Raw genomic sequence first — 26,920 nt, forward strand, 5'->3', positions numbered from 1 at the left:
ACTCCACAAGGGCAGGGCTGGTATTTTTCTTTTTTTTCATTTTGGTTCTCTAATATATTTCCAGTGCCCAAAACAGTGCCTGGCACACAGATGTTCAGTAATTATTGCCTGAATATGTTTTCTGAAAGGTGGGAAAATATTTAAAAAGCAATACAAAATTAGTACTAAAGAAAAAAAAAACCTGGTGTGTATGCATTTGAGAAAGCACACAAAGGCTCCATTTCCTCATCTATTAAAATTGCAGACAACAAGACCTCCCTGGTCAGAGTTGAGGTGAATGGAAGGTGATGATGCATGTCAAATCAGGGCACAGCCAAGCACAGATCTCGCTGTTATCAGATCACTGAGGCAGCAGGGTGGCAGGGGATGGGGATGTTGTAGAGGTAGGGGCCTAGTTCAGAGGGTGCAGGGGAGAGAAGCTGGGGTTGGAGGGAGCAGTAGTAAGTAAGGGAGAAAGGAGAGGGTAGTTCTGGGCACTGAGCCTGTGGAAAGATCATCCCTTTTTTTTTTTTTTTTTAAGTTTATTTATTTATTTTGAGAGAGCATGTGTGAGCAGAGAGGGGCAGAGAGAGAGGGAGGGAGAGAATCCCAAGCAGGCTCTGCACTAACAGTGCAGGGCTCAATCTCACAACTGTGAGATCAAGTTATGAGCCAAAATCAAGGAACGCTTGGAATGCTTACCCAACTGAGTCCCCCCCCCCCAGGTGCCCTGAGAGGTCATCTTTCTTTGACTGGCCTGTCTTGTGCTCAGGGACAGTGCTTTTTTGTGCCCTTCAGTCACCTACATATAAAGGAAGTATCCAACCATCCATCTACTTGGAAAGGCAGCAGAGTTACCTTCAATCTGAGACTTAGATACTCTATCTGGGGGAGGGTGTTTATTAGTTGGAGATGGATTCTTGCAGGGATGGGTCTTGCCAGGGCAGACTCTGCGAGGGAGTAGAGGGACACCTGAGGCTGTGGGAGGGAATAAGCAGGGACAAACTTCATTCCATGAGGAAAAAAGGGAGTCAAAAGGTATGGAGCATCTGGCACAGGGCTACCTGGATGGGGCACCTGATGTCCCACTCACTGTCGTAAGTCCTAATATAATTGTCCTGCTGGGGGACATGGGACAAATCCAGCCACTTAGTAGGGTGGGGGAAAGATTTTACCTAAAAGCAATAGATTTCTTCTTTGCTGTTCATCTGAAGAGGGCTGATATTGGGAAAGGAAAGGAAGGCCTGGGAATTTTGGCTTAAGAGAGAAATTTCCTCCTCTCTCCTGGGAAGGAAGATGTGGGAAAACATATACTGCACCATCACAGAAGTAGAAGTTCTATAGTTAGGCTCCTATCAGGATGGTTGAGGGACTTGATGAGGGGCCACAGAATCATAAAGTCCTCTGTTACTGATTCCCTGAAGTGTTTTTTTTTTTTGTTTGTTTGTTTCTTTTTTTCTTTTTTTTTTTTTTGAGAGCGACAGAGAGAGAGAGCGCGCGCATGCATGAGTCAGAGAGGAGCACAGGGATAGAGACAGAATCTTAAGCAGGTTGTATACCCAGTGCAGAGCCTGATGCAGGGCTTGATCTCACGAACCATGAAATCATGACCTGGGTCAAAATCAAGAGTTGGTCGCTTAACCGAATGAGCCACCCAGGTGCCCACCCCACCCCACCCCCCTGCCCCGCCGTAAGGTGCTTTAAAAAGTTACAGCCTTATATATACAATGGAACACTACTTGGCAATGAGAAAGAATGAAATCCTGCCATTTGCAGCAACATGGATGGAACTGGAGGGTATTATGCTAAGTGAAATAAGTCAGAGAAAGACAGATATCATGTTTTCACTCATATGTGGAACTTGAGAAATTTAACAGAAGACCATGGAGGGAGGGAAGGGGAAAAAATACTTACAAACAGAAAGGGAGGGAGGCAAACCATAAGAGACTCTTAAAAAGAGAGAATAAACTGAGGGTTAATGGGGGGACAGTGGGGGAGAGGGGAAAATGGGTGATGGGCATTGAGGAGGGCACTTGTTGGGATGAGCACTGGGTGTTGTATGTAAGTGATGAATCATGGGAATCTACCCCCAGAACCAAGAGCACACTGTACACACTGTATGTTAGCCAACTTGACAATAAATTATATATACATTTTAAATTAAAAAAAAAAGTTACAGCCCTGTTTTAGGTCAAGCTGGAGAGGAATCGGGAAGGGTGTGTCCCATCCTTGGGATGGGGTGATACAGTGAAGAGCCTCAGGGACCATTGCCCTATAAGTCCCCCCACCCCTCCTGGGCCAGTGTGGTGGTGGTAGTCAGGCTGAGAATGGGGCTGGGGTTGGCAAAGTCACAACTGCAGGAGAGTTGTGGGTGGCACAGGCCCCCAGAGGGTGCTACAAGGGACTAGTTCCCAGCTCTTAGGCTGTCTTAGGCTGAGCTGGAAGACTCTCAGAGCGACGGGCAGGGGTGCTCTAGGGAAATCATATTTTGGATTCTTCATGAAACTATGACTTTATTTTAAAGGCCTGCTCACTGGCCACATTTACCTTACAACACTGAGCCCCCCAACTTGTTTTTAGGGAACTACTTCTCCTCCCCTCCTTTCTAGCCCCATTGGCCGAATGGTAGAGCCTCTGATTTGATTCCACCTCTCAGGGCACAGTGATTAGTTGAAGGAATGGCCAACTGGAATATTTCCCTGAGCTTTTTCAAACTAGACTGGTGGAGAAGCCCCTTCTAGCTGAGGGACTAATGACAACAATCAGTAACACTCCTTGGTTACACTGTCTATGTGTTAGGCACTGTTCTCAGTGCTTTACATAAGTTAATTCACACAATCCTCATAACCACCCTGTGACGCAAGTCCTAACATCACCCTCGTTTTACAGATGAGGAAGGTGAAATACAGAGAAGTTAAATAACCTGCCCAAAGTTACACTGTCAGAAAGTCCCAGAGTCAGGATCCAAAATCAGCCTGTGTGGCTCCAGGGTGCTTTTCACTGCTTTGTCTTACTATCCCAAGCCTTGAGCTTGGAAGCTGCTGGTAGTCATGCCTTGCACAGAATGGAGAAGTACAAGAGAATGACTTACAAGAGAATGGAGCTGACCGCAGAGAGAAACTGAATTGAGAAGCAGAAATTTTCAGGAGAAGGACAAGCAACTCAAATCACAGATTTGGAGATAAATCAGGAATTGGCACGCTGGCAGAGCTAACACTGCAACCTACATAATCTATTTCCAATTGACCTCAAGACAGAACCAAAAATGTCCCAAGTCAGAATCCTTAATAAAAAGGGACAAAGGTTACCTGGAGTTTCCCATGGTATCCTCACCAGAGATTGAGGATTTGAGGGCTGCAAACCCTCTCACACCCTGTGCGGCTGTCCTTGACAACAGAAGGTAGGTGGGAACCTTGGGACCAGAAACTTCAATAGTGTAGAACCCTGGAGTTTTAAATCCCGAGTCTCACAGTTCACCTGTGAATTATCACCCGAGCCTTAACTCACAGAATCTGAGAATCGTAGAGGTGAACACTCAGCACTGGTCTCCAGTCCAGATCCTGTCCTGAGGAAGGGCCCCCAAAGCTGCTCCAAGAATCCAGTCACCAAATTCGAAACTGCCTGCCTGGAGGCATCTGACAGCTCCTGGAGCTCAGGGCTCAAACTGACAGCAGGAATTCTGTTGATGGCAGTACCAGGAAGCCCCAGCCTCTTTGGCTGGGCCCCTCCATTCTCAGAGGGGCCCCTCCCTCCCACAGCAACGCTGCTACTTAATCACTCTCTCAAAAGCAATCTGCCTGCTACACTTTCCCCTTTGCTCCTGGTGCTGCCTCCTACAGGAGCAGTCTTGAGTGTGGTAGGTTAGTGGTATGGCTAAGAAGGGGCCCTGTTTGTAGTGCCAGCAGTTGGTGGTCCCCACTGTAAGATGTATGGGCACCATTTCTCTTTCCTAACACTTCCTGGCTACCCAATTCTAGTGCCTGGAATCCTACCATTGGCTACCAAACCTTTCAGAGTCTCCTCTGTTCCCTAGTTCCCTAGTTACCTCATACGAAGGCTAAGAAGGAAGTGAACTCACATTTACCGAACACCAAATATGCCCCAGTGGCTGTCTGTTAGGTCTTTAACCAATGGGACTTCATTAGGTCTTCCCACCACTCAGTGAGTAGCTATGATTTTGTAGGTGAGTAAACTTAAGTAGGCACAGACCAAGTAATTGAATCAAGGCCATAGAGCTAGTAACTGGCAGCCTAGGGGCTGGGCACCCTCCAACCTCTTCACCCCTTGGCCAGGCTGTGGGAGACCAGACAGCGTGGTGGATGAGGGGTGAGGGTAGGGAAGTCACAGCTGGGAGAATGGAAACCTGGTCTTGTGCCTCAGGTATGAGACTTTGTGGGGACAACTAGGAGTATTCTCTGGATATTTGTGTCCAGCAAGTTCCACCTGAAGTATAAAGGCACATGTGTTCAGGCCCTCCTATATACTCCCTCACCCAGGCCCAAGGAGGGATGCAGAGGCCTCTACTTGGCCAGTCTCCCTTCCCCCTCCCATCATTAGTGATTCTGAGTGTTACCTCCCAGTCTGTCTATTCACCACTTAGCAGTTCTTCCTCCTTAGCTTCTTTCCCCTCACCACCCTGCATTCTCCTAATCCACACCCCAGCATCCACCCTGGATCATCATGCCAGCCTCCCCTCTGGTCTCCCGACCTCCCTCCACACTGTGACATCAGCAGCATGCACACATTTGAAACTCAGAAGGTTCCTGGTGCCTACAGGACAGAGCAGAACCCGATTCTCACAGGCAGGGCAAGCTTTGGGCAAGAAATTCATCCGGACATAGCCATTGTTCCCTATCCCAACCAGGAGATCTCACCGTCCTTGGAAATTATTCCCTCATGTCCTCATCAAAACTGAAGCACACTCTAAGACCCTGTCCTCTGTCCATGTGTACCGGGGAGACAGAAAAGGGTGACACGGACTCAGTGTTGAAATGGTCTGTCCCTCAACAAATCCTTTCTCCCTGGGGTAGCAGGGTTACCTTTTTTTTTTCTTTTAAGTTTATTTATTTTGAGAGAGAGAGAGAGAGAGAGAGAGCGCGCGAGCAAGAGAGGGAGGGGCAGAAAGAGAGGAAGAGAGAGAGAATCCCAACCCGGTTCTGCACTGTCAGCATGGAGCAGGGTCATCTTTAAATATATAAATCCTCTCCCTGATGCCCTCTAGTGGCTTCCCAACACACAATGAAATCCAAACTCCTTGCCTTGTTCTGGAGCAGCCTGCCTCCTGGATCCCATCAGACACTGATCCTCAAGGACTCCCTTTCTGCTCCCCAGACACAAATCACACTTTGACATGAGCTACCCTCACTGCTGGGAATGCTCTGGAAATGATATCTTTTATTGTCCATCACATGGCCCTATTTTAAGCTTTATACAACATTGTTTATTTGCTTGTTTATTTGGTTACTTGTCTTTTCCACTAGAACATGGTCTCCTGGGATCAGGGAGTTGTGTCTCTGTAGTAATGCCATATCCACAGCACCTAGTACAATGCCCAGAGCATGGTACATGCTCAAAGTTGTTTGTTAAATGAGAATGAGAGAACTGAATGAGAACCATGAGAAGGAAGCATAGAAGCTGAAAGCCTCTGAGTCTGACTCAAGATTGGGGTCAGAAAGCCTCTCTAAAAGAGGTCACCCTAAGTTGAGTCCTAATGGGCTGAATGTCAGGAGCGGAGGATGGCATTCCAGGCAGAGGCAACCTGGAGAAGCCTGGAACAGTGCAGTCAGTGTTGCTGGACCAGAGTGAGCACTGGGGAGTTACGGGCCTAGGCAGGTCACCACCTCTCTCAAGAGCCTTGAACTTTAACCTCTAAGCGATAGAGAGCCATGGGAGTTTAGAAAAATGACATGGTCTGTCTGTGCTTTAGAAAAGTTCAGTCTGAAGGGTGCATGGAAAGAAGACTGGAGGAACTGGGAAAGTTAGGGGATGTTGCAATAGTCCAAAGGGGAATGAATAGCTTTGAGAGACACCAGAGAGAAAATCAACAGGACTTGGAGACTGGGGTGGAGATGAGGGAGGTTGGTGAAAGGGATGACTTCCAGGTTCCGGGCTTGGGCAACTGGGTGGATGACTATGCCATTCACTGAGATGGGAAGAGGAACAGGTTTAGGGGTGAAGATGTGAAGTGTGATTTGGGGCTTGCAGAGTTTGAGGTTCTCATAGGACAGTCAGATGGAGGCGCTGGGAGAGCAGCTGGATTGCTCTTCTCCAGGGAGTAGGAGGGTGAACTTTAAGTATGCAAAGGGAAGAAATTGGGGGGAGGGGGTGTCAAAGCTCAGAAAAGAGAGCAGGACTGTCCCCTCTCCTCTTTCTTAAGGGAACACATCTGGAGACACCAACTCATCCAGGAGGTGGGGACAGCTAGGTAAGTGGAGGTGATACACAGGAAACAATGACACATCCCCGAAGGGCTGACCTTGGAGGAGCTGTGGGGCCACCTAATTCCACCATGGACCAGCACTGGCACCCAAGATTTCCCCCGACATTGCTGCCCCCAGATAGGAACAACTCAGGGTGGGGGTGGATGCTGTGCCTGCTCTCACCTTTCGGGGCACACAGGGTGCCCACGGCTCCCCTCTCGCAACGCTCTGGAGGACCAGGTGCGTGAGCCGTACCGCTGAGGGGAGACTCGGCCGCCCAAACCTGACTCCCAGCCCGCCCGAGGGCCAGCCCACCTGAGCACCCTCGCAGGTGGCGCGCAGACTGCGGCACCGGAAGCGGGGCTCGGGTGCGGCCCGGGTGGGGGGTGGGGGCGCATCACTAGTCCCCCGGTTCAGCCCCAGTCCGGCTGGGGGCCACGACACGCGAGCAGCGGGCACGTGAGGGTGTGAGAGGCGCTGGGCTGCCCCTCCCTGGCCCTCCGGCCGTTACCCCGCGCCCAGCAGCCAGCGCGTTGCGGTCTCCAGTTGTACCCCCACAGCCGTCCCTCCCGTCGGCTGTCGCCCGCCGCCCCTCTGTCCCAGGCGCGCCTCCCGCCGAGTCCCCGCCCCTGCCTACTACCTGCGGTCGTTCTTCCCGGAGGCCGCCCCCTTCCAGGCGGTCAGAAAGGCCATGGACGCGGGCCGGATTCGGACCGCGGCGCGGGCGGCCCCTCGTGGCGGCGTGGGCAGTAGCGGCGGCTCCAGCGGCAGCACCTGGACCCGGCGGGCGGGGCCGGACCGGCGGCTCCTCCCCGCCGCGGCCCAGCGCCTCCCAGCCCCGCAAGGACGTCGGTGTTCCCTGAGCGGACCTGGGGTCCCAGGGCAAGCCCACTCTCGTCCAGAGCCGTCGAGACCCATCGTTAGTCACAAGGAGAAACTGAGGCCCAGGGCTACATAGAGGGCCAGTGACAGCACTAGAACATAATATACACCAGACCTCTCCAATCCCAGTCTGAAGCCAGTCCACTGAACCGAGGGGCGATGATGTCACCAACGCCTTTCCCTTCTGCTTAAGTACAGAAGTCTGCATTGCCAGGGCTCTACGTGAATGGGGTGGGGGGCGGGTTGGGACTGTAGGAGTGGCAGGTAGGGGAGCAGGGAGGTAGGTAGTAGCTGCCTGGCCTGGGAGTGGAGGCTGCTGGCAAGCAAGGCACTGGGACAGGAGGCTGTGCACAGACTTCTGCTTCCCAGAGCCCCCATGGGAGGTGTGGGAAAGAGAAGGAGCCACGGCCTGTCTCCAGTACAAACTTTCTTTGAAACCGCGTATTTTGTCTTTGGTTATGCGCATTTAAAATTTTCACTTTATTTTTTAAAGTAAGCTCTACACCCAAAGTGGGGCTTGAACTCATCACTCTGGGATCAAAAGTGGCATGCTGTACTGCGCCAGCGAGGGGCCTGCAAAATTTTCCCTTTATCCAGTAGATGAATCTGCTCTGGAGCAAGGTGAGCCCCTGACAGTGCAGTCCAGCAGGCTTCCACAAGAGACTCAGCTAAGGACTAGGAGCAGGGTGTCTTGAGGAGGATCACTGTAAGTCCAGCATGAAGGATGGATTCAAAGGTCCCTGGAGACTTTCCTGTGAGAGGATGGAGGTTGAAAACAGGATGGGGCAGGGTGGCTGAGGGACCATTTCTGTCTCCCTTTGGCTTGGGTTTGTATTGCAGGCACTTGTGCAACACAAATCATGTATCTACTAAATGGTGACTGATTCTGACAAGTCTGAGCCCTTCTCTAATGTGCCAAGCCCTAAGCCAGGTGTTTTTACACAAGTTCTCATTTAATTTCATCTTATTAAATACTTACTCCCATTTTACAGTTGATTAAACTGGGGTTCAGAGGGGAAAATGGACTTCCCTGAAACTAAGCTGTGGAGCTAGGTCTTACATCCAGGTCTGTCTGCTTTATCTGCTGCTGGCCCCCCAACCCCACCTGTGGTTGCACGTGGGCTGGGCAATGGAGAGGGAGACCTGGGCAGAGGGCAGAAGCCTCAAGGATTATCAGGGCAGTTTCTCTCAATCTTCCTTGGTAGAAGAGAAAACACGACCTTTCCCCCTTTCTCTGAGAATTCATGTCATGGTCTTGGCAGATCAACAAGGGCCAGAGAATGCTGCCTATCTGACCACAAAGCTAGAGCTTCCGGATCTTGAAATTCCAGTTACATCCACCTAGAGGCCCAAATCCCTCAGCCCACAGGGCCTTGCCCAGTTTGGCAGCATTGGGAATTACAGATGGCCAACTTCCTTCTGGGCTCACAAGGATGAATATCACAAGGCCTCAAAAGCCTGGCCTCCTATAATAGGCCCAGAGCCCAGTCAAATTCCATTTAGAATTAAAGTCCCACCCAGCCTCTGTGCCCACAGGCAATATTACTTCCTCCAGGAAGCCCACCTGTATCTCCTCAGTGGAGGAACCTCTCCTTTTTGGAGGTTACATTTGTACCTGTCTCTTTCACAGCATTTAGCACTACGTATTCTTTAATCCTTATGTTAGTTATCAATGACCAGTTTTACTCTTCAGATTTCTAGCTGAAAATACAGAGAATATCTCACCTCTGTGTGTTGCATGGATGCTGGCACCACTGCTACACTAGTAGGTGCTCAGAGCAGAGTAAATGAAGAAGGAACTAATATTTATAGTTTCTACTCTGTGGGAGGCACTATGCTGAGGACCTTTACATACCCTACCTCTAACTCAGACAACTCTGTTTTGAGAATATTTGAGTCTGAAGTTAAGAAATGTTCCTGAGATCAAGTCAAGGAGCTAGGATTCAATCCCAGTGGTCTCAAACTTCAAGGCTTGTTTCCTGTTCTTCCTCTTCACCTTTTCCTTCCTCTTCCTCTTTGCCACCATCATCATCTTCTTCATCGTCGTCATCATCACCATCAGTTGTCTAGAAGTATCTTAGGCATTATTCTAAACTTTTCAGATGTACCAGCTCATTTTATCCTCAGAACAACCCTATCAAGTATTTCCTTTTACAATCCCAATTTTTACAGTTGAGAAAATGAGGCAGGGTAATAAGTAATCTTCTCAAAGTCAAAAAGGCTAATCAGGTGGCAGAGTGAGGATTTAACCCAAGCAGTCACCCTTGAGTCTATATCTTAACCCCCAGCCCCAGTCGGCCTGCCATACAAGCTCTTAGAATGCACTCGGCATTTGTGAATCACTTTCCCAAAGCTTATCTGATTTTGAATCTCATAACAACCCCAAGGTAGAGCAGGTTTTATTCTTTCTCTTGCTCTGGAGCCAGAATGCCTGAGTTAGAATTTTGGCTTCACCACTTGACAGCTGAGTATCGATTCAGGAAAGTTACTTAACCTCTCTCTCTGCTTCAGTTTTCTCATCTGAAATGGGGACTGTGTAAAATGGGGATAAGAAAAGCACCTAGCACAAGGCTTGTTGTGAGGACTAATTGAGTTAATGCAAACAAAACAGAATAGTGCCAAACACGTAGTGTGTGTTATGTGCACCTCCTACTATGTAACAGTTTTATTCACAATCCATGAAGAATGAAGTGTTCCGTGTCAATAAACTGTTCAGTTATACTGAAGTTTATTCCCTTTAATTTAACCATGGTTACACATTTTTCCTAAAGTGCATCATTACCTTTTCTGTCTTCCTAAACACAGACATGACAGCTGTTAGTGAATATCTGCCATGTCAAAGGAATAAAGACTTCATATCCATCATCTTTAATCCTCACAGAAACTCACAGAAACTGTTATCTGAGAGGTTAAGAAGTATACCCACAGTCACACAGAAAATGATAAGGCCAGAATTTAGACTCATGTTCATAAGACTCGGAGATCTGGATTCTTTCTACAAGGCCAGGAACTTTCTCAGAAAGCTGTGATGAATCAGGGTTTTCTTTGAGAACATCAGTTCCTGTTTAGGGCCCAGGTTTACTGTGTTTGATCTTTGTTACCACTTAGGTCCAAAGGGCTGCCTTTAAGGCCAGGCATACAAAAGGCAGCCTGGTAGTGGAAAAGCAGGTCTCAGAATCAAGGCACCTGGGCTGGAACCTGGCTTGGTCTCTACTAGACCGGGTTGGGCTGGGGCAGGGAGGGTGGTCATTGCTAAGTTATTTCCATCTCTCTATAAACTCAAGTTTTCTTTCTTTTTTTTAAAAAAAATTTTTTTTTTCAACGTTTATTTATTTTTGGGACAGAGAGAGACAGAGCATGAACGGGGGAGGGGCAGAGAGAGAGGGAGACACAGAATCGGAAACAGGCTCCAGGCTCTGAGCCATCAGCCCAGAGCCCGACGCGGGGCTCGAACTCACGGACCGCGAGATCGTGACCTGGCTGAAGTCGGACGCTTAACCGACTGCGCCACCCAGGCGCCCCTCAAGTTTTCTTTCTGTTAGAAGTGTTTTGAGGATTAAATAGGGTTATATATGTTAAGAGCCTTAGTGCTAGACTCAGAGAAGCTCCTCAATAACTATCAGCTACTTTTCCTTATTCCTTTTCCTTTCCACAAAATAACTCAGTCCTCTCAAGTTGGGACTCCAGAGCAAACAGGAGAGGCTGAAACTAAGCCCTTACGTATTGGGCAGCTGAATACAGTCTGTATATACTTACTGGGGTGGGGAAGAAAAACAGGTGGGGTCTTTCTGCAAAGACACACCTTCCCCTCCATGAGATAATCTGTATTATTAACCTGAATACATAACATTAGTACCTACTTACCTTTCTTATTTGAAGAGAGATGTTAAAAAATCAGTGATAAACATTTTATCTTGTGACCCAGTGCATATTCAATAACAAATTCTATTTCACAATTTTAAAAATGATGATCTTAAAATTCTGAAAAATTTACAAATGAAGTATAAGATTTGCTTCAAAATAACATGAGAGGAAAAAAATAACTTGAGAGGCAAGTGGACAGGAATATAGATAAAATTAGATTGGATATGAATTGGTAACTATTGAAAGTGATTATTGGTACTATACTATTCTTTACATTTTTTTTCCATGCTGCTTGATTCACTAAACTGATTTCACAACCCAACTAATGTATCACCAGTTGCTTGCAAAACACCAAGTTAGAGAGTATAAAATTAAGCACATTTCAAAAGGATCCCATTACTCCATAATCTGATTGCAGGTGCCTTTATTTCCTTCAAGCAGCATTTTCTCAAGATTTGTTTAAGGGGGAAAAAACAGCTTACATGTTCAAGCCATTAGTGATCAAATACCAATCAGAAATTAAGGTTATGAAGAAAAAGCCTCCTAAGGGATTAGGATTTTAACCTGAGTGTGATGGGAATCAGCGTCATGCTTTATTGTAGGAGTGGTAGGGGCAGATTTTGGATTTTGATTCTACAGGAATCTGACTGCAGCATAGAGGATGGTTTGGAAACAGAAAAGAGAACAACAGAGATTAGTGGCAAGGAGATTAGGTTTTGGCAAAGTCTACAAGAAAGATGATGAAGGTCTGAACAGTGGAGATCCAACTGCGGATGGAGAGGATAGATTTGAGAAATATATAAAAGGCAGAATGGTTAGGGCATGTTGATGGCTTGGAGGAGGATGGGTCAGGGAGAAGGCCTGGCATATATACACACAATAAATAATATAATCAATGAAAATGTGTAATCAAAGCCCCAGGGAGATGCTTCACTAAGAACTCAAATTGGGGAAAGTCAGCCTCAGGAGGAGTTAAGCTATAGAGTCCACATACAATGGATGAAAGCAAAGATATGCAAAGTCAACTCAAAGAGAGACTAGCTATAGCTACTCAACCAGCCAAACCAGACTGTAACCTGATTAAACATATTAATCTAAAAAATGTGTTCATCAGATGGCCCAGGCAGCCCTGGCTGCAGAGAGAGAGGAGCTTCAGAGGCAGGAGGCATCTTGGCACCACCGGCAAGAGGGAAGTCTTGTTCAACCAATTGTGGGTGTTCTAAGCCCTGTGGCAACTTTTGCTGAAAACTGACATTCTGGTCTCTACAGTAGTCCCTGTGAACTTGCTTAATGGGAGCTCTGTTTTACTGACGAAAATCAAGTTTCTAAACTTGAAGGGCAGACCTTGGGCCACGCTGAATTCACTAATTAATAAATGCTGCTTAAGAGGTCTCCTGGGAGACTGCCAGGATTTTTCAGTCAACAGAGCCCTAACGTCAACAAGTACGGCCTTGTGAGAGCTATACTTTTTAAAAGTTTCTAGTCACCATCTGTTTTTACCAATGCTAGAAGTAGAATACTTCCTCTGGGAAGACTTCCCGGATCATCTGGGCTAGAACTATTCTCTCCTTCCTCTGGGTGTCCCGGCATTCCTATTATAATCCTCAGTGTGTAATGTTGTGGAATTAATCAAGAGAAGATGTTTATCCCTCCTATTGTATCACCACTGATGGCAAGGCCCTCATAAGAGTCTTCTGTGTTCCTAGCCCAGCACAGCACTTGGAACACAATACACCTTAGCAAAAGGTGAATGGAATGACTGATTTTCTCACTGTACGTTTCCAACACTCAGACATTTAGGGATTTCTGCCAGTAAGAGGTACACTATAGATCTATGCATCAGAAATGTCTTAATATAAGGTTTTTTCAGCAGAACAGAGTGATTGAGGATGGATTCTGGAGTCAGACTGCCTGGATTAGAATCCTAGCTTGGGCACTTTTTAGTTCTGGATCTTAGACAAGTTATTTAACCTTTTTGTACCTTGTCTTTAAACTAGAAATAACAGTACCGAACTTAAAGGACTGTTATGGAGAATAAAAGGAACCATTATATATAAAGTGCTTCAAATAGTACTGGCAAATAGTTAAGTGTTGTTAGCTTCCAATAATTTTTTTTAAATAACTCTATCCACAAAAAAGAATGGAAGTGCTTTACACTATGAAACAGAATCCATAAGTCAAGTATAGAATGACAAGGTGCAACAGCATGGCAAACTAAATTAGTAGATTTAATAAAACTTGCAGAACAGAGGCTTGGAAGTTAGCCTCTACTCCAGTGGTTCTCAGAGTTAGGTTCCCTGGGCCAGCAACTTTAACATCATCTGGGAACTTGTTAGAAATTCAAATTCTTGGGTCCAACTCTAGACCTACTGAAATCAGAAAAACTCAGATAGGGTTGCAATCTGTATTTTAATAAGCCCTCCAGGTGATCCTGGTGCTTGCAAAGTTTGTGAACCACTCCTTTCACTCAACATATACATCTAATCAGCCTTGAAGGCCTGCTAATTCTCCTAAATTAATTGGTCCCCATCTCTCAGGCCTCAGCCATAGCCACATTTTAGCTCCTTACCATCTCACCTGAATGATGCCAGCAACCTTCACCTGCTCTTCTTGCCTTGCCTGATTTCCCCGTAAAGCAATCCTCCAAGTCACCACCAATAAGATCTTTCTTACATACAAATACTTCACTCTTTGCCCACAGACCTAAACTCTAGCCACAGTGAATTACTTTGATACCTGCTACTTGCTAGCACACTATACCATGTCCTACCCCTTTGTCTTTTTCTTTCTTTCTTGAGAGCGAGAGAGAGCGAAAGGGCAAGAGAGGTAAAGAGCATGTGCATGCAAGCAGGGGAGCAAGGCAGAGGGAGACAGGGAGAGAATGTTAAGCAGGCTCCATGCTCAGCGCAGAGCCTGACACTGGGCTCAATCCCACAACCCTGGGATCATGACCTGAGCCGAAATCAAGAGTTGGATTGAGCCACCCAGGTGCCCTCACTTTGTCTTTTATATGTAGTCATCGCCTCTGCCCAGAATGCCTCATCCCTTTGTGCAGCAAATTCTTCAAAAACTATTCTTTGCCTACCATTTTATGCATTTTTCAGAGCTTTGCAAGTACTGATAAATTACTTTTCATTGTTGCTACCTTTGTGATTTTAAAATTTGTATTTCTTTAATAAAAGCAACATTGACCATCTCCCCTATGTACTTATTTATCACTTATGGTAATATTAACAACTAACAATGGTTGAGTGCCTTCATGGGTCAGAAACTATTCTAAATCTTTGTAAGGATTAAGTATGAGAATGAATTGGAAAATGTCTTTGAGATGCCATGTGCTATGTAGTAGGTCTATTTCATTAATCAAGAGCAGATATTACATGGATTATTCTATTTATGATATTTCTCCTCTGGCTTCTCACCTTTAAAAGAAATAGCAAATAGTGGTTAAAACTCTGGTGCCAGATTCCTGAGTTCAAAAGTGGCCAACTCTGCCACTTACTAGGTACACAACCATGGCTTAGTGGGGCATCTCTTCTATACAATGGGGACAATAATAATTATTACTATGTTTACATTACAGAGTTACTGTTATTGTGAGGATTAAATGAATTAATATATGTAAAACACTAAGGATTCAGCCTGGAGATTAATATGTTATTTGTTGTTATTATTTTATCATGTCCTGTTCTTGGTATTTCCTATAAGCAAACTTTTTCACACAAAGACAAAGCATGGTAAACCGAAAAGAGTATCATGTTTTAGAATTAGACAGACCAGAGTTCAAATCCTGGTAAATCTACTTGTTTTAATTTTTTTGAGCCTCAGTTTACCCATTTCAAATAGAGGATGATAATAGTACTACTTAAGGCTGTTGTAAAATTAAACAAGAAAACACAGATAAAATGCTTAGTATAGTGCTTCACACTCAACATGTATTCAATAACCAATGGCTTTTTCTTTCCTTTTTTTTTTTCTTTTAAAATTTTTTTTTTTTCAACGTTTATTTATTTTTGGGACAGAGAGAGAGCATGAACGGGGGAGGGGCAGAGAGAGAGGGAGACACAGAATTGGAAACAGGCTCCAGGCTCTGAGCCATCGCCCAGAGCCCGACGCGGGGCTCGAACTCACGGACCGCGAGATCGTGACCTGGCTGAAGTCGGACGCTTAACCGACTGCGCCACCCAGGCGCCCCACTTTCCTTTTTTTTAAAGATATAATCAGTTTATTATAAAAGAGACATGGAAATTATTTTTTTTTTTAATTTTTTTTTTTTTTAACATTTTATTTATTTTTGAGACAGAGCATGAATGGGGGAGGGACAGAGAGAGAGGGAGACACAGAATCGGAAACAGGCTCCAGGCTCTGAGCCATCAGCCCAGAGCCCGACGCGGGGCTCGAACTCACGGACCGCGAGATCGTGACCTGGCTGAAGTCGGACGCTTAACCGACTGCGCCACCCAGGCGCCCCGACATGGAAATTATTTATATGATGAAAGATTCCAGAACTTCAGTGGAATGGGCAGCTTCACCTGCAAATCATTTCAATAATGACTTATTTCAGTCTACATACTTTCCGAGAATGTCACCATCTTTAAATAAAAAGTAATCCTTATCATCTAGAACTGCTCTGGTGCCTCCATTATTCTGGAAGAAGAACTTTCTCTCCAACTTTTACAACTGTTGAAATCTCTCCACCTTTAGAGCACGATCCAATAGTTACTACTGTTGCCTGCAATACTTTTCTTTTAGATTTTTCTGGAAGCATGATGCCTCCCCTTTGGTTACAGTTTCGGCTACACACCTTTCAACTAAAACTTGGTCAAAGAAGGGCACCTGGATGGCTCAGTAGGTTAAGCGTCCGATTCTTGATTTTGGTTCCGGTCACGATCTTATGGTCACGAGGGTAGTGAGATCGAACCCCACGTCAGGCTCTGTGCTGGGTGTGGAGACTACTTAAGATTCTTTTTCCCCGCTCCCTCTGTCCTCCCCCACATGCGTGCTCTCGCGTGCTCTCTCTCTCTCTTAAAAACAAAACAAAACAAAACAAAACAAAACAAAACAAAACAAAACAAAAAACAAAAAAAAACCAAAAACCTTGGTCAAAGAGGGAAAGAAACTTTTTAAATGCCTGTCCTGCCATACTCCACTCTCACATTGCCATCACAAGGAGACCAATAGCTACTTTCACTACCAATAATAACATGGCTGACTTTAATTAAAGTAAGTAACATTAAAAAGCTGCTAAAGTGAAATCCTTCAGAAAAATCCTATGAGTCAAGTATTACAATATTCATTTACATAACGAAAATGAGGCTCAGGGAGGCTAAGTAAGTTTCTCAAAGATATCTTTCTCCAAACTGGCAGACTAGGGATTCAATCCCAGGACTGCATGAATTTTTTATGTCACGGTGCCGTCCTAGGGTCCAGGTCACAAATCCTCATTCAACAAATATACACAAAGCCATGTATGTTTCAGGCACTGTCCCTATGCATACACATTTCCTATCTTTCTTTCACCAAAACAGGACATGATAACTAAAAATAGTAGTTGATATTTATTGAGTATTTACTCTATACCAGGTACCGCATCAAGCACTTTACACATATTAATCAGTGCTGACTGTATACCTACCCCTCCTTGGACACAGCAAGGACATAACAGAGAACTGCAAAACTCCATTTCAAATAGGATATATGGATAGTATGCTTTATTATTACTTAAAGTTTATTGTTCTCATAATTACAGGCTACAGTTTGGAAGTTTGAAACATAAGAGAAAAGTCTATAGAGAGCCCAAATAAATTTGAACAAGTATGTGGAAGATGGTTAAAACTTTGTAAGTAGTGCCACTTAGCTCTCAGGAATACTTATCTGTCCTTTTAAAGCACAGGCTCTGCAGCCAGAGTCAACGACATAAAATGTAATCACAAATGACTCTAAGACATTCATTTTCTACAAGTGAGCATGGAGTGAGAGATATATATATATATATATATATATATATATACACACACACACACACACACACACACACACACACACACACACACATATGTAGATAATATATATACATACTTTAATATTATATTGGCCCACTGAGTATACATATTTTAACAAAAGATAAGAATCTATGTAATCCAGTTAAACAAACATAAGGATAAGGTTAGGGTACATTTATTACATCGAAAGTTGGTGTTTATAAGTTACAGATATTTAATATTTTCCAGAGTGGCTTTTTAATTAAAAAAAATATTTTAAAAGCATTTCAAACATCTGTTCATTTTCCCAGTGCAAAAGAAGGTTATTCAAGTCAACTTACCTTTTTCCTGAAGTTTAAGGGGAAGGAAAAAAACCCCCAAAACCACTACCTAACAACTCCCAACACTACCCTCTCAATCAACTTTTGTAGTATATCCTTAGGTCACTGGATTAGTTTATCAAAATTAAAGATTTACGATTATGAGTCAGCCCTTGCTTCATATGTATAACTTCTATGCTGAAATGTTTCAATTTATAAAAGTAGAAAAAAGCAGTGCAAGAATGTGGTTTAAGTTTGTTTTAAATTGTGTGTGGAGAGAAAAAAAAAGCACCATTTCAAGATAAAATGAATTGGATATTTTGGAATTTATTCATAGGCTAGGCAATAAGTTACTCTGATTAACACAGATCAATACCACCTTGACTTGGTGACCACAGAGATTTTTAGTTTGTAGGTGCATTTTTCATCTTGGTATTCAATACATTATCTAAGTCAATTACTGATGTTAAAAGAAAACTAAGGTTATTCTACAATTTACAGCCTACACCACAGTCTATTTCAAATTCAGCTTGTCTGCTAGGTCAGTTTTACAGGAGACAGGCTTTTAACACATGAAGACCTTTGACAATTTGGTAGGTCTCTTCTCTCCCAATTAAAAAAAAAAGATTTTTTTTGCTAGCCTGCCAATTTTATAGGTTAAAAAACAAACAAACAAACAAACAAACCCAGGAAGAGAATTAACTATTTTAAACCACAAAGATGGACAAAAAACAACAATATGATTTAATACATGTCACTTCTCATTTGTATTCAGTGGAAGTTTTTACAGTTCAAGTAAGTGAGCCTTCATTAAAGGAAACAAAAATATATGTATACAAAAATTTAAAGTACCTTCCAGTTCTAGCTTGCTAAAGTTTCTTCTGCAAAGTACAAAAATAAACCTACCATGAACTAAGGAGGACAGTGCCATACCAATGGCAGAATGGCTGCCATGTTAAGATTTTTGCCTACCTTATACTGATGAGGATACTTTAAGTGATACGGTTTTCTCCACTATCTAGTACTTAAAATTATGGAGAGGTAATCTGTTCATCTAAAATTCTTTAAATCCAGAGAAATTTTTTTAAAAGTATATTTCACACATGAGGCTTTAACATTTTTATTTAGGACAAGATTGAATCTGAAGCTGTAATGGTTCAATCTAAAGCATTCCTTTTTCAATAGTGGAGTCAATTTACGCAAAATATTTTTCCTTGTCTATAAAAAACAAATTGAACGGTATTAATTATAAGGAAATACAAACATATACTTTAAACTAGCCAATTTTCACTATCATAAAAGAAATAGGATGTTCTTTCCCTTCCCCTCCCTCAACCATTCAAATCAGAGAAGAGTACTGCAAACTTTAAGAACCCCACTGGCTATCATCAGAGTAACTACAGAACAAGGGTAGCACAGGGATGAAACTATTTCTGTATATTCCAGAAGGCAGAAGCTTGGGTACTCTAGCTTTACAAGTAAAAGCACAGGCAGGCAAAAGCTCACAGTAAATGCACACCAGAATAGGGGTGTAGGTGAAGTTGTCTGACTGGGTTACTGCTTTTATAGGTGGAAAGAAAAAAAAAAAAAAAGACAAATCTGAAATGGAGTAAGAAACAAAAACAAAAAACCAAAACAAACTTTTGTCACATTTACAGGAATTGCAAACCTTTTGTATTCCCATGCTCATAGGTAGTTTTCATACACACTGTAAAGAGCTTCAGTATTCAGGAAGAAGAATACTGTATGGTTGACAAAGGACAGGAGAATTCTTCATGCTTCTGATATCTCAGATTTGCTGAGTGCAATAGCCAGTTCTAAGTCTTCCTGCTCTTGCTGATTCAATCGGGCAAGCCTCTGCTCTTCCTCTCTCTCACTTTCCCTCTTGGCCCATTCGATCATATCTTCTTCAGAGGGATACTGCCATTTAAAAGACGTATAAACAAGTTAATGAGTAAAACAAACAAAAAGAAGGAAAACAGTTGTTACAAAGGACATTAAATACTTGTTTCACCTGCAAGGACTCTGGGAATAGTCTTATTTGCTACCTGTTAATTTTTTTTCCCTGAAAACACAGTTTTACCAGTTATTAAATGTGGTTTAATTTTAAAAGTTATTACAGTCTACTGATAGAAAGTCTATAAAACTAAATATTAAAACACTTTTAAAAAGTAGAAATGCTTAAGGTGAATTAGGACATTTACAAACAGGTAGGCTAGCCTTTTAATGTAATGCAAAACACTAATTACTTCAACCTCAGGGAGCATCCTCACATGATCAATCATTTCAACTTAATCCTACTGATGATTTCCTACCTTACCCTTGCTCTCATGTACAGAAAAACTATGTAGCAAGAATATGCTGATTTTGCTATACATAAAAAAAGCATACTGGGTATACTAAACAAGAAGTGGACCAAATTATTTTTTTAATGCATTGTAAAGATTTTTGCAGGCACTGAGAACTTTTTGACTCAGTCTAAATAAAACTATACACTTAACATTAATAAACCTTAAACCTTAACATCAGTCAGGGAAATATTTTTATCTACCCAAAACAGCAACACTGACAGATACAAAATAAAAAAGTTTTCCTTGGTTTGAAGTCTTGTCATACAAAGGAATACCATAACATGATGAAATTAAAGAAATTGTCAGGCTTTTTGAAGATGGTAGCTTTTTCCCTAGTGTGTTAGAGGGAGTTTGAAACTTAACAATACTTAACAAATCTTTCATAATGAAAAAAGGCAGGCATTTTTATTATGAGTTGCGTTATATTATACTATATTGAAATTCTGAAGTATAAAATAAGCATAATGCCTCTACTATTGTTCAAGACTTATTCCAATAAGATTCTGACTTGCTGAAATCATATTTAAGATATTAAATACCACAGCCAGAAGGTATTTTATAATAAGCAGATTATAATTTCCTAAAGAGAGCAATTTCTGGATTCTCTGCTTGAAACAACTCAAATTCTATGTAACAAAGTTAAGTCAGTATAATTCTGACACTCCATTTTCTAGTATTCAAAATATTGATTCTTATTCTGCTCCTTCACATTCAGAAGAAGCCACTGGACTTCTATGACTATGGAGTACATAGTCAAAAGCTGGAAAAAAAAGAAAGAAAGAATGAAAGGTAGCTTAGTCTAATTTTGTCTGCATGCAGATTCCTGGCTACCTCCTTTCCAACTAGAAAGAGCTATAAGGATACATTGCCTGGTTGAATGACCCAATGCTATACTGAGAGAGACATGAGACAGACTGTGGCCAGGGTTACCCAGATCTTCTATTTCCAAATACATCTCAAGGGACTAAGGTGGTAAGTAGAGGAAAATTCCTTTATTATAGAAGAGGCACTATGAAAGTCATTGTCTAAAAAAAAATCTAGGGAAATGAAGCTTCTGTTACCTACTCGAAGATTCTTATTTAAAAAAAGCTTTGTTTTTATGTAAATAATGATGGAATATATATCACTGCTTTGTCCCTCCAGAGTGACACCTCCATAGTTGGTTACTCCATTTCTGTGATCTTATAGCCTTTATCTATGGGTTATCACAGCATCTTTCCAGTGTTTTTAATGGTCTGCCTATTTCAGTCAGCTCTGGGAGAATGCAGAGTAAATATGGAATATATGGAATTTCTAATTGTGAATTAGAGCCCTCCAAATAATTAAAGATTGTTTAGCTTGACAATTGTATTTATTTCATAAAACCAACATTTACATTTTAAAAATACTATCTTATAAAAAACAGAGTTTTGCCTTCTATTCAAAGAATCCTTGGCCTTATCCTCTCATATAATAGTTGCTGACAGGTCTCCAGAAATCATGAAAACTTTATACACAAACACACATACACAGTTACAAATACATAAGCTCATTATTGCCATTATTCATCCAGCGGGCAGACAGCAAATGACTCTCTAATGGCCCATCATCCATTACAATTTGCAAAATAATAACTGTCAAGATTTCATTTATATGTTTACTACGACTAAGAGAAGGGTTTGCAAAACAACTGGTATATATCACAAGAACTAAGACTACTAAAATCATTTGTGCAATGGAACAATGTTAGAACCATCAAAACAGAATCAAACAGAAATTTTGGTTGGGAGAGGAATATAGATCATTTTTTGTATGTTGGTAAATTTAGTTGAAATGATGCAAATTTGGCAGACTCCAAAGTAATCTTTGAAAACCTTTTAAACTGTAAATGGAAATATTTTCCCCCAACCAGCCCATTCACAGTACTTACAGCACTGAAGTTAGCAAAATTGCTTGGGTCAGCCTCTTTATTGGTAGTGGTAGCAGTGGTAGTAGTAGAAGTGAATGAATCACAAAACATATCAGGATCTTTTTCTTTAGGGCTATCATTGTCTGGGAAAGGCTGAAATGGATCATTCAGTTTAAAAGGATCAGAAGAATCCAATTTGTTGATGGGTCTTTTCCCTGGATCAAAATCATTACAATTAACTCAACATGCAAAAATGGCAAACAAACACAGAAGAACATGAACACAGAGAGCATTAAAGAACTGGGGGTGGGGGAAGGGAGGTGAGTGCCTAAAGCACATTTTTTAGTATGGTCTTTAATGACCACACCAAAGGTCAGTCCTCAACTCTTTAACACACAACCTCTCAAATACATTCCAGCTATATGTTGCTAAATGAAGAAACAGCAAAGGGGAAAGGAATGGGCCAGGAATCATTTCTGCCCAGAGAGTAAACTCTGTCTTCCCCAAAGCAGCATGTTCCCAAGAAGAGAGAGGAAAGGATGAAACAGGAAGAGATGACAAAAAATAAAGACAGAAATGGTCTTTGCTGTTATAACCTCAGCCTGATAGAGCAGGAGTAAGGGCAAATGACCTCTGAAAAATGACTATAACCCAGCAATTGCACTGGGTATTTATCCAAGGGATACAGGTGTGCTGTTTTGAAGGGATTCATGGACCCCAATGTTTATAGCAGCACTATCAACAATAGCCAAACTATGGAAAGAGCCCAAATGTCCATCAATGGATGAATGGATAAAGATGCAGTATATATACAATGGAGTATTACTTGGCAATCAAAAAGAATGAAATCTTGCCATTTGCAACTACATGGATGGAATTGGAGGGTATTATGCTAAGCAAAATTAGTCAGAGGAAGACAAATATCATATGACTTCATTCATATGAGGAATTTAAGAGACAAAACAGATGATCATAAGGGAAGGGAAACAAAAATAATATAAAAACAGGGAGGGGGACAAAGCATAAGAGACTCATAAATACGGAGAACAAACAGAGGGTTACTGGAGGGGGTGTGGGAGGGAGGATGAGGGGCATTAAGGAATCTACTCCTGAAATCATTGTTGCACTATACACTAACTATTTTGGATGTAAATTAAAAAAATAAAAGTAAAAGTAAAAATAAAATAAAATAAAATAAAAGACTATATTCTTCTGATTTTTCTCTGGATCAATCTATCTATCTAATACCTGGGAACATGGTTAAAACTTACCTTGGAGTACCCCACCTCCTTTTTGCCACCTACGATATTTCAAATTGAAGAATGAAGAGAATGTTTTGAAGCCCAGGGCCTAAACTTTTGTGGTTGCTGATAAACTAATTTTTGATCAAACCACAGTGTTTTGCTGTCGCTTAACTCATCACCATTTTCAAACAAGTTCTCTAATTTTAAAGTCTTAACTTAGTACTTCTTGAAGGAAAATGACACATACATGTGTTAAATATTTTCAAATACGTATTTTTCCTAAAATTTGTTAAGCTGCTAATAGCAATCATAACAGAGTCTTTTCATCACTGTAGCAGCTTACAAAAGATGTTCATATTGATCCTTCTAACAATCCTGTGAAGGTAGGCGAAATTGGAGTTTTTGCCACCATCTAACAGCTCAGACAGCTGAGGCTCAGACATATGAAATTACACACTCAAGGGGCACCTAGGTGGCTCAGTCGGTTAAGCGTCCAACTTCGGTTCAGGTCATGATCTCGCGGTTTGTGAGTTTCAGCCCCGCGTTGGGCTCTGTGCTGACAGCTCAGAGCCTGGAACCTGCTTCAGATTCTGTGTCTCCCTCTCTCTGCCCCTCCCCCACTCACACTCTGTCTCTCTCTCCTTCAAAAATAAACATTAAAAAAAATTTTTTTTAAAGAAATTACACACTCAAGATCACAGAGCTAGTCTGAGGACACTCAGATTTAGCACCCAGATCTTTAAGCTCCCAGTCTCTTTAAGCTCTCTCCAACAAACCATCCTTTTTTCCTTGACACTTCTATAGTGATGTATACTCATTTTGCTGAAAATCCTTAGATTATATATTATTTTACTTAGGATTTAAAAAAATAATTTCTCTGTTGGCATCATACAGGTATAAAACTTAAATAAGGGGCGCCTGGGTGGCTCAGTTGGTTGAGCATCCGACTTTGGCTCAGGTCATGATCTCACAGTTTGTGAGTTCCAGCCCCGCGTCAGGCTCTGCACTGACCGCTCAGAGCCTGGAGCCTGCTTCGAATTCTGTGTGTCTCTCTCTCTGCTCCTCCCCTGCTCATACTCTGTCTTTCTAAAATAAATAAATGTTAAAAATTAAAAAAAAACAAAAAAACAAAAAAACTTAAATAAGCTAATTGACTCATTTGTTTTTTTTTTTCTTAATTTTAAGTCCATTATAGTTAACATAAAGTATCATATTAGTTTCAGGTGTACAGTGTAGTGATTCAACAATTCTAATATATTACTCAGTGCTCATCACTGTAACTCTTAATCCCCTGCACCTATTTCACACATCCCCCACCCACCTCCCCTCTGGTAATGATCTGTTTATTCTCTACAGTTAAGAGTCTCTTTCTTGGTTTGTCTCTTTTTTTTTTCCTTTATTCATCTGTTTTGTTTCTTAAATTCCACATATGAGTGAAATCATATGGTATTTGTCTTTCTCTGATTTATTTCACTTAGCATTATACTCTCTAGATCCATCCATGTTGTTGCAAATGGCAAGATTTCATTCTTTTTTATGGCTGAGTAATATCCCTATATATATATATATATATATATACTGCATCTTCTTTATCCAATCATCAGTTGATGGACATCTGGGCTCTTCCATATCCTGGCTATTGTAAATGATGCTGCTATAAAGGAGGGGTGGATAAATCTTTTCAAATTAGTGTTTTCATATTCTTTGGGTAAATACCCAGTAGTGGAAATACTGGATCACATGGTATTTCTATATTTAATTTTTTGAGTAATGTCCATGCTATTTTTGACACTGGCCACACCAGCTTGCATTCCCACCAACAGTACACAAAGGTTCCTTTTTCTCCACAACCTCATCAATACTTGTGTTTCTAGTGTTTTTGATTTTAGTTATTCTGACAAGTGTGAGGTGACATCATGTAGTTTTGACTTGCACTTCCCTGACAAAGAGTGATGCCGAGCATCTTGTCATATGTCTGTTGGCCATGTGAATGTCTTCTTTGGAGAAATGTCTGTCCATGTCTTCTGCCCATTTTTCAATGGGATTATTTGTTGACTTATTTGTTTTTTAATATACTCTTGACAATCTTACCTTCTAGAAATATATAATATAGGCTCTTTTTCCTTAAAAGATAGAAGTCATTTACTTTGTTTACCTGATTTTTCAACAGACAATTGAGTATTAACAATTGTACATGCAATTTTTTCAGTCAAAAAAGAAAAAAATAATCTGCCCAAGAAATACCACAGGGAGGTTATTATGAAAGGCAAGCATAAAAATCTGTAACTACTGTGGCTAAAAATTTGCCAAGGAGTGATACGTGATTAAAATAACCATGTACCAGATAGGTCTTCTCACATAACAGCCTAGCAGCACTATGTCTACTCAGGGATTCTCTTTTTAGCCACTTCTTGTGAACTATCTTCATTAAAAACAAAACAAAACTAAAAACTAAAAACATTAAGAATTTATTCCTGGACCAAAAAAATTACTTTTAGAAAATAAAGGAATCTCTTACTAAGTGAGGTAAGATAATACTTTGCTTCAAGAAAAATACATTCTTTTAAATTGCTATGTTGCTGAATTCTGGATACCAAAAGGCAATATATTGTCACATCAAAGGATTTAAGGAAGACTTTTGCATTGGGCAGGAAAAGAAGGGGACTTCAACTTAATCTTCTCTTACAGAAATTAATTTAATTAAAGCACCAAAGTGAGAAAACTGTTGGGTAAATGGTAATCAATGAGTTTCCAAAAAGCAAGCCATTTCACTGATACTGTCCTTTCCATTTACTGCCACTCTAAAATGATTTAAAAAGAAATGAGCTCTTGCCAGAAAAGTGGTTCATGTTACCCATGCTAGCCTCTTAGGCACATGTCTGTAATTCTGTACGGAGGTCAGAACAGTTTCTGTCATGTTTTTTGACTTGTTTTGTTTAAAGCCCTTTATCTAAGTCTATGAGGCCCACACCAATATTTTTCAGAAGGAGAAAAAGCATCTCAGTTGACTTAAGAAAGATACCAACTCTCATACCAGGTGGTGGTGGGCAGGGTCTTGTTGGAGTTCCAGTCTTTGGTGGCAGTGCTGGGGGTACATCTTCATTTTTGACTGATGTTTCCTCAAGCACATTTTTTTTAATGACCACATTATTGACAGAGCTTGATGTGGCTGAACCAAAAGGATCTTCATTGTTGACCTTTGTTTGAAAAGAAATGTTATACGTGGTTATATAAATTATACCAACCAAATTATATATGGTCATGTAACATTTAGAAGAATGATCTTCATTATTATGCAGCTTTATTTATTTCAATTCAGAGAGCACTGACATGTTAACCTTTGCATTCAGGGCCAAAAGGGAAAAATTTTTAAAAAACTGTTTTATATGAGTAGTGATTATAACATCACTACTTATTAAAAGCAACATATCATACCAAAACAAGCCAACTCTGGATTAAAAGTTTTTCAAGCTTGGGGAACCTGGGTGGCTCAGTCGGTTAAGCGTTGGACTTCAGCTCAGGTCATGATCTCTTGGCTCATGAGTTCAAGACCCCACATTAGGCTCTGTGCTGATGGCTTGGAGCCTGGAGCCTGCTTCGGATCCTGTGTCTCCCTCTCTCTCTGCCCCTCCCCTGCTCACACTCTGTCTCTCTCTCTCTCTCTCTTAAAAATAAATAAACATTAAAAGAATTTTTTTAAGTTTTCAAGCTTCAGGAAATACAATACCACCTGAGGTCCATTTTAAAGGGACTATATGTTTTTCCTCAAGTGAATATTTGATCAAAAATACTGATTCCACACTTCCCAATGTACTTAAATATAGGAAAGATTTAATACTAATGCCAAGGAAAATAGCATCTTGAAAAACATTAAAAACAACTTGAAAGTTAATTTTTAAAAGCAAACTGATCCCATGGAATGACAAGTCTTAACGTGCCTTTCTAATACCGGGAGTAATGAAAGATTCACTTTTCTATAATGAATCAAACAT

At 41.7% G+C, this 26,920-nt stretch overlaps 2 protein-coding genes and 1 long non-coding RNA gene across 7 annotated transcripts in view; 1 reads left to right on the plus strand and 2 right to left on the minus strand.

Moving 5' to 3' along the window:
- TTC39A (tetratricopeptide repeat domain 39A) overlaps positions 1 to 7,441 on the minus strand; it is a 55,493-nt gene extending 48,052 nt beyond the window's left edge. For both annotated transcript variants that reach the window (XM_045477328.1, XM_045477327.1), the window contains exon 1: positions 7,039 to 7,441. In XM_045477328.1, the coding sequence (XP_045333284.1) occupies positions 7,039 to 7,316 (278 nt within the window). In that variant the 5' untranslated portion in view covers positions 7,317 to 7,441. The remainder of the gene's footprint in view (positions 1 to 7,038) is intronic.
- LOC123597876 lies at positions 7,363 to 15,390 on the plus strand. Its single transcript, XR_006712298.1, has 3 exons — positions 7,363 to 7,472; positions 7,774 to 7,901; positions 15,359 to 15,390. It is a non-coding gene; the product is annotated as an uncharacterized LOC123597876 (long non-coding RNA).
- Positions 15,391 to 17,752: 2,362 nt separating this feature from the next.
- Positions 17,753 to 26,920, minus strand: part of EPS15 (epidermal growth factor receptor pathway substrate 15) — a 148,452-nt gene continuing 139,284 nt past the window's right edge. For 2 of the 4 annotated variants that reach the window (XM_045477343.1, XM_045477342.1), the window contains exons 23-25: positions 25,963 to 26,125; positions 21,706 to 21,899; positions 17,753 to 19,365 (exon numbers count right to left, since the gene is read on the minus strand). In XM_045477343.1, coding sequence (XP_045333299.1) covers positions 19,219 to 19,365; positions 21,706 to 21,899; positions 25,963 to 26,125 — 504 coding nt within the window. In that variant the 3' untranslated portion in view covers positions 17,753 to 19,218. The remainder of the gene's footprint in view (positions 19,366 to 21,705; positions 21,900 to 25,962; positions 26,126 to 26,920) is intronic. The other 2 variants (XM_045477346.1, XM_045477345.1) reach the window with 1 other exon arrangement.

Source organism: Leopardus geoffroyi, chromosome C1 (assembly GCF_018350155.1).
Source record: "Leopardus geoffroyi isolate Oge1 chromosome C1, O.geoffroyi_Oge1_pat1.0, whole genome shotgun sequence".
In the NCBI taxonomy this organism is placed as follows: domain Eukaryota; kingdom Metazoa; phylum Chordata; class Mammalia; order Carnivora; family Felidae; genus Leopardus; species Leopardus geoffroyi.